This window comes from Miscanthus floridulus, chromosome 2, assembly GCF_019320115.1.
Source record: "Miscanthus floridulus cultivar M001 chromosome 2, ASM1932011v1, whole genome shotgun sequence".
In the NCBI taxonomy this organism is placed as follows: domain Eukaryota; kingdom Viridiplantae; phylum Streptophyta; class Magnoliopsida; order Poales; family Poaceae; genus Miscanthus; species Miscanthus floridulus.
Window position 1 is genome coordinate 38,116,899 of NC_089581.1, and position 7,026 is coordinate 38,123,924.

At 41.4% G+C, this 7,026-nt stretch overlaps 1 protein-coding gene across 2 annotated transcripts; it reads left to right on the forward strand.

The window, feature by feature from the left end:
• Positions 1 to 2,573: 2,573 nt before the first annotated feature.
• Positions 2,574 to 5,354, forward strand: LOC136538503 (co-chaperone protein p23-2-like). Of its 2 annotated transcripts, none has more exons than XR_010779358.1 (6): positions 2,574 to 2,698; positions 2,837 to 3,017; positions 3,212 to 3,368; positions 4,098 to 4,145; positions 4,240 to 4,282; positions 4,780 to 5,354. XR_010779358.1 is itself a non-coding variant. In XM_066530462.1 (6 exons), exons 1-6 carry the CDS (start codon positions 2,652 to 2,654, stop codon positions 4,812 to 4,814), a joined length of 498 nt encoding a protein of 165 aa, XP_066386559.1. In that variant the 5' UTR covers positions 2,574 to 2,651; the 3' UTR covers positions 4,815 to 5,354. The 2 variants fall into 2 exon arrangements, 1 of the variants encoding a protein (XP_066386559.1); XM_066530462.1 differs by having other exon boundaries at positions 4,111 to 4,145.
• Positions 5,355 to 7,026: the final 1,672 nt, after the last annotated feature.

Below are 7,026 nucleotides of genomic sequence, written 5' to 3' on the forward strand. Positions count from 1 at the left end.
GGACCTTGCTCTTCTTGGCACTCACAAACATGTTTCTCAGCTGTTGGAATGAGCAAAAGTTACTCCACTCACGAGTGGAGCAACTATTTATAAGGCAGCCTGAAAAACGAACCGTTATGAGCTTCTGCGGGGTGACCGGACGCTCCGATCGTTTTGACCGGACGCTCCGGTCAGTTCAACCTGCGCAACAGTTTTCACGTGATGACCGGACGCTGTCAGGGTCTGGTCAGTACCGACCGGACGCGTCCGGTCGCTCTTGGATGCTTACTGTAAACGACCGGACGCTGGATACTCAGGGTCCGGTCACCACTGACCGGACGCGTCCGGTCACACTTTCTCAAGTCTGGACCCTTACTAGAGTCGATCGGACGCTGGCCCTCAGCGTCCGGTCACACGACCTTCCAGCGTCCGGTCACTCCAGACTTGTTCTCCTCAGTCAAATAAACTGACCGGACCCTGCGGCCAGCGTCCGGTCACACCGGAGCCAGCGTCCGGTCAGTATTTGACCCTCCATTCACTTCCAACTTTCGATCATATGTGAATGAAGTTTGCTCCAAAGGATCTTAGGCATTCATAGGAGCTACCTAGAGCTAGTTTTAACAAGTGTGCACCACACCTAACTCACTAGACTCAACTAGGTCAAGCTACCCGTCCACACCCCCCTTCATAGTACGGCCAAAGGAAAAAACAAAGTCCTAAACTACTCTAAGTGTCTCTCCAACTTCAATTGACACTTAAAACTAGTTATCCTTAACCTTGTCGTCCATCCTTTGAAAACCGAAACGATTTCCATCGTAGGGGCATGACAACCTCAATTGCCCAATCGATCTCCATTACCATGACCTAACTTAATTGCCTCTGCAAAACACACGTTAGTCATAGTAATCTTGTATTGACATTAATCACCGAAATCCACTTAGGGGCCTAGATGCTTTCAGCGCTGATCAAACCCGCGACATGTGCGCACTCTCCCGGATAGTGAGAAACTTGACTAGCTCCATCATCATAGTAACTGTACTATGGAATTTGATGGTTATGATGAACATGGGAATGTTACATCGGCTATGGTTATTATTGTTATGCTACATAATTATATATCACATGTTTGGCACATGTTATATGCTAATCTAGAGATGAATAGCTACAGTTAACTAGGGACTGAATTATAAAATGTATAGCTCAACTAGTGGCTTTTTATGCAAAATATTGTCAAACTAGCTCCACTTATAAAGTCTTGCATGATCCTTGGTGTCACTTTATTTTTAGTTTATGACGAGTAAGTCTAGCTGAGTACCTTCTCGTACTCAGGGTTTATTTTTCACTTGTTGCAGATGGTACTGTATACCATGGGTACTGCAAGAATTGCTTCTCTCCCATCGTGGTGGAGGATTAAGGCCGCGGGCAAGGCTCTTCTATGTTGTCTTACCTATGATGCTTTTGTTGGACTCGATCACAAACTGGCATGTATTTGAACAAAGGTGTGTGATGTTAGTTTTAAAACTATATTGCTTCCGCGACTACATTTGAACTTGGATTGTAATAACTCTTTTCGTACTCCGATATATGTTAAACTACTTGTGAACTTATGTAACATATGGCTTGTATGTTGAATCATGTACGATCTTAGTTGTATGTTGGATTATTTGAGATCCTTCGTGATACTCGACGGACTACCGAATTTATATGGCTCAAGTATGATAGTGCGATCGCTCCGGTGGTTACTATTGTACTTGTGCTCTTATAAATTGGTCGGTTCTGTCACAGCTGATATTGGAGCAAACTCTGCCCACTAAGTTAAAAACATGAGATTAGGTGTCACTCAATATCACTTAGGTATTCTCGAGCACTAGATGCTTGTCAAATCAATACATGTTGAGTCCATCTCGAACGCTAGTGCGGCACCTGAATACTACATGCCACCACTTGGTCTTCATCTCCTCTTTCCCTCAAAGACCCCAACTTAGTATATTCCTTCACCTCATCTTCTCATATTGTAACCTTAGCTCTATCCACATTTGAAATTCAACAATCTTTCCTCAGTAACCATGTTCAAATCATATATCTCTAATACCTATCCAACATAATACTTAACTTGGTTTGACTTCACTTTGATTCAATGATACTCTCAGATATAAAGATTATATATATAAAAAAACAATCAGAACACAATTTTAAATAGACCAATGACAAATTTTACCCTAGGCTAGTGATGGAAAAGGAAAATTTATTCACTAGTGGATCTTAACAAATATATATAATTATTAGTGACAAGTTATGATAATGAAAAAAAGTTAAAACAAAAACAGAAAAAGGAAGAAGAACCAAATGTCATGGCTAAAGAAGAAAAAAAAGGAAAAACGGAGAAAGACCGAGCCAGTTTAATGGGCCGCTTTCTCCAATGAACGAGCCTAGCCAGGCGCGTGTACCTACTGAAATCGGCCCAGTAGCGGGCGCGAAGAAGCAAGCTGTAAACAGACCCGGAGAACTGCTTGTCCTGCGTTCACACCCGATAGCTGTTTGTAAATCTTTTATCTTTTATATCTATAATAGTTTTTTAGGCGTCTCCTCTAAAAAAGGCTGTTTTTCGTTCTCATTTCACCTCGCGTGCGCGACAACTAGGTCGACCGCCGCCGCCCTACGGCCAGTTGGCCATGTCTTCGTCGGGCGCTTTGCCGGCGACGGGAATCCAGCACATCGGGTATGCCTGCCCCATCTTTTCCCTTCCTGCTGTGCAAAATTGAGCACCCGAACCCTAACTTGAGCTATTTGTATTCGTATCCGTTCTAATCAATGTGTGATACATTTATCGTGACTACGCCATTTCTTTGGAATGCAGCCGCCAACCTGAGGTTTTGTGGGCTCAGGGCTCCGAGAAGATCTACTTGACTATCTCATTGCCAGATACGAAAGATGTTGTGTTAAAGACTGATGCTAAGGGCCTCTTTACCTTCTCTGCTGTTGCCCATGGGGAACCTTTTAGCTTCACTTTGGAGCTTTTTGATTCAGTACTGCCAGAGGTAAGTAATTGCTGGTTACTGTCCTGGATTTCAATATGGGCTCAGATTCAACAAATGAGTAATGAGATTAGATGCTTATCTTTAGTGTTTCTTGCTGCTTCATAATTTCCCAGCCAGTATTGGTCAAAGATAGCACCAATTTCTTATGTGAATGATTAATAGTGGGCTCACCATATTTTTTTCTTGATCTATAGGGAAGTAAAACGAAGACAAAGATGGGCCTGCGAAACATAATCTGTTCAATCCAGAAAGAAAAGAAAGGTTGGTGGAAGCGCTTGCTGAAGTCAGAGGAAAAGCATCCATACATCAAAGTTGACTGGAACAAATGGTGTGATGAGGATGAAGAGTCTGGTATGTGCTAATGATATACATCCCCAGATATATGGAATTGTTTTTGGTCTAGAGGCATTCTGAATTCAGTATGAATAAAGGGTTGTAAAAAAGAAAGCCAGGTTGGAATTCAGTAGTTTAAATTGATGAAATGTGTATTCTTTTGGATTTGTTGTGGGGGTGACCATGAAGTCCTTCATTTTAAACTAGTTTAATTTTGTTAACAAGCTACTGATTTATTTTGGATTACAAATTCAAATAATTTTTAAGGGTTGTTTCTTTTTTACATTTCTACTAGTATCCAGTTCTGGCAGGTCCTGATTTTATCACATTAATGCTATGGGTAGACATGCCTTTAAACCCAGCTTGATCCGCTTCTTTTTTCATCCGAAACAGTGTTTTCCTCTCACAAATTCCTCCAGATTCATCCAGATTCCTCCAAGCGAACATTGTGTCTGAGAATCTAGTCCATAGTACATAATCTCAGTTTGCTTAGGCGATAGGCACATGACAATAGATGAGCATTTTGGTCACAAACTAATTCAGTTTTAAATGTTCCATTCTTCTCAAGTAGTAGTAGTTAATGTTAAATACATGTCTACATAACCACTGTATTACTGATATTATGCCTTTATTTCAGTGGCTAGAGCACACCCTTGTATGTTGCAGCTTCTAGTTTTTTGTTCCACTTTTATCTGTACATTAGTTACAAATGTTGCATTCTTTGTCTATCCATTTGTACCTAACAAGCAATTTCTAGCAGAGGTCTCTGGGGATTCAGATGATGGCTTTGATGAGGTATATGAAATATAGTCAAATTTTTTTGTTGGTTTGAATGTAGCACTTGTACGGCTGCCTCAAGATGCTCATTGCTATCTTCACATTGTTGCAGGCAAACGAAGGCGATGAAAGTGATGATGATAACGGGATGCTTTGTGAGTGCCCATCTTGTACTTTGCACCTCTTGCTATCTCTTGCTACCTTTTGATATCAATTTTAAGCCAGATTCTTAGTGAACAAGATTATCTACTCATAAAGTCTAACGACTAGGCCATTAGGCTTAAAATGCATGCCTTGTTCATCTGAATATAGAAGCTAATTCAAGGCTTCCATTTCAATTGGACATTTGTATCCTTTTCACACTCTACTGGTTTTCTTATTCATACCACTGTTCTTTTGATATTCTGCTGTTCTGCATGGTAGCAGTAGCAGGCCATCTCTGTTTAGTAAGTTAATGAATTTTCGCAATAAAAAAAGTTAATGAATTTTTGAAGTTCTCTTTCAGTGCCTATGGGCACTTTCAGAGTTAAAGAATAAAGCTACTCAAACTTTACTGACTTACACCATGACCCCAAACATTTTGACACGTGCCTAGTAAACAAACTGACAACCACCTATGCTTCATGTTCTAACAGCTTTGTTTGTTTGGCAGATCTCCCTGACCTTGAAAATCTAAGGGGCAAGTGATCTGGCTGCTTCGGTGAAGGGAGTAGGTTTGCTGTAACCATTGACGTGACAGAGTAGGCTCATCATTGACGTAGTTGGTGTTACTTGCTAAGCATCTGCGATGGCTCGAGACTTTTGGCATGATCCTTCCTTGGCATGTCTTTGATCTCCTGAGTACTCTTTCGGTCTTTCCTGATCAGTGAGCTAGTTCTCTGAATGACTGAATGTAGTTATGAGCTGTCCCCATTTTCAACTGACTCTTTAACGCCAGTGAATGACCGAATGACCTAATTCTACTATCACAATGTGCCTTATGGATTCTGTGGTCTGTCTTTGCGGTTAAGTGGATCTTGGCATGGATTTCCGTTGGGCAGGCCAGGCCGGACGGCCGGTGTGATTTACAGGTCACTTTGTTTATGCCATTGAATTGCACTAAGCATGAGCTGTTTGCTTTCAACTGCTTGGGCTAGTCATTTAGGCCCTGTTCGTTTCGCCGGGAAAAAAAGTCAAAATACTGTTCTGGCTGATTTGTAGTGAGAGAAAACACTGTCCGGTTGGAAAAAGAAGCCAAAAAAGCCAGATTATAAGAGAAGCGAACAGGGCCTGAGCACTATGAAACGGTCTAATATGAAATGTGCTGCCTTTTGAGATTATTGCATATTTTGAGGTTCAAGATGGGGAGTGCTTATACCATTTTATAAGAATTTTTCCCATGCGACATCAGATTTAGGATTGCACGAATACTCTAGACTAAGACTTGTCTGTTGCTGCTGGCATGCCATCCACATTGAAATACTGATGCCCTGCTCGCCCGCTTGTCTGGCAGCAGCCAATCAACCAACCGGTCAGTAGATAGTCGCATGTGGATCTGTAAAAAATCACAGCACGGTGATTTCGCACGTGTAATTGCCATTATCCTTTCCGGCAAGAGTACTGCGAGTAATTTCGTGCCTGCATCGCAGCCGCATGTCTCGTTATCGCTTTGTGTCGTTCGTTGTGGAAACGGTAACATGTCGAGTGCCAGATCCAGATGACATGCGCATCCCTGAGCCCTGCATGTTCCGCCGCGCTCGGGCGAAACCAACGATTCGGTTTGATTTCTTCCTTTTTTTTATTCAAGTTTGATTTCTTTCTACGATTGTGCTGAGTCAATAGGCAAGCGACGTCAAGATCAGATTGCTAGGATCCCGATAGTCTGAAAGAAATATCAGGCATTGATGATGCACGGACAACCCCAAAACAAACAATCGTCCTGTTCGTTTGGACTTATTTGACTTATAAGCCATGACTAAAAGTATTATTGACTGGTTTGATGTGAGAGAAAAATATTATTCATTGACTGATAAGCCATGGTTTATAAGTCAAATACGATTAAACGAACCGGCTGAATACAATCACATTCTCGCCCCAACTAAAATAAAAGTCCTCGTGTTCGTCGCTTATGTAAACTCCATCGTGCACTTTTTAATTATGAGTCAAAGTATGTATAAATATATTTTATCGGATCTATTATTTCTTTAGTATGATAAACATTAATATATTTTTATATAAATTTAATCAAAGTTTGAATCATTTATTCTAATACTCGTGATCCAAAAAAAACATTTGTCAGAGGTTATGCAGGAAGAAATCACGTGATCCAAAGAAAAAAAGAATTATCGTCATAGGTGACGTCGATCCGATCCGTCCCTCCAGACATTTGTTTGCCACAGGAAGAATAGGGTGTGGCCAATGTGTCGCATGGTTAATCGGAAGCTCGTCGGTAAATGATTGTAGGCGAGCGACAGGGATTGAATGAATATAGGTCGCGTGTTATTATTGTCATGCTAACGTCGTACGCCTCCCACGCTGATGCTCCACGAGCAAATAAATAAATGATGATTAGCCTGGCTAAAATTTACCCACGCTAGGTAGCGTACCGTACATTGCTACGGAATAACTAACAATTTATACTAAAAACACACGAATCGCACGATAAGATAACAATACTGTTAAATTAAATATCAACGTTAAAGTGACATTTAATCCAAAAAGCAAAGTTTATTAATTTAACACAGTCACGGAGTGCGCGGCGTCGCAGACTCATAAACTCTAGAGCTTCCAGAGATTGGGTCGAATCCAACCTAAAGCCTCGGAACCCTGCATCTTTTTCTGGACGGGCTTCACTTCGGATATGCCGGTAGCAATATCAACGATCTCCAGTCGATGGACCAAGTCGTATGGATCCCCATAC

Coding starts and splice junctions, on each gene's coding strand:
- LOC136538503 (XM_066530462.1), top strand. CDS start 2,652: ATGTCTTCGTCGGGCGCTTTGCCGGCGACGGGAATCCAGCACATCGG. Junction 2,699..2,836: donor ACGGGAATCCAGCACATCGG/GTATGCCTGCCC, acceptor TTTGGAATGCAG/CCGCCAACCTGAGGTTTTGT. Junction 3,369..4,110: donor TGATGAGGATGAAGAGTCTG/GTATGTGCTAAT, acceptor AATTTCTAGCAG/AGGTCTCTGGGGATTCAGAT.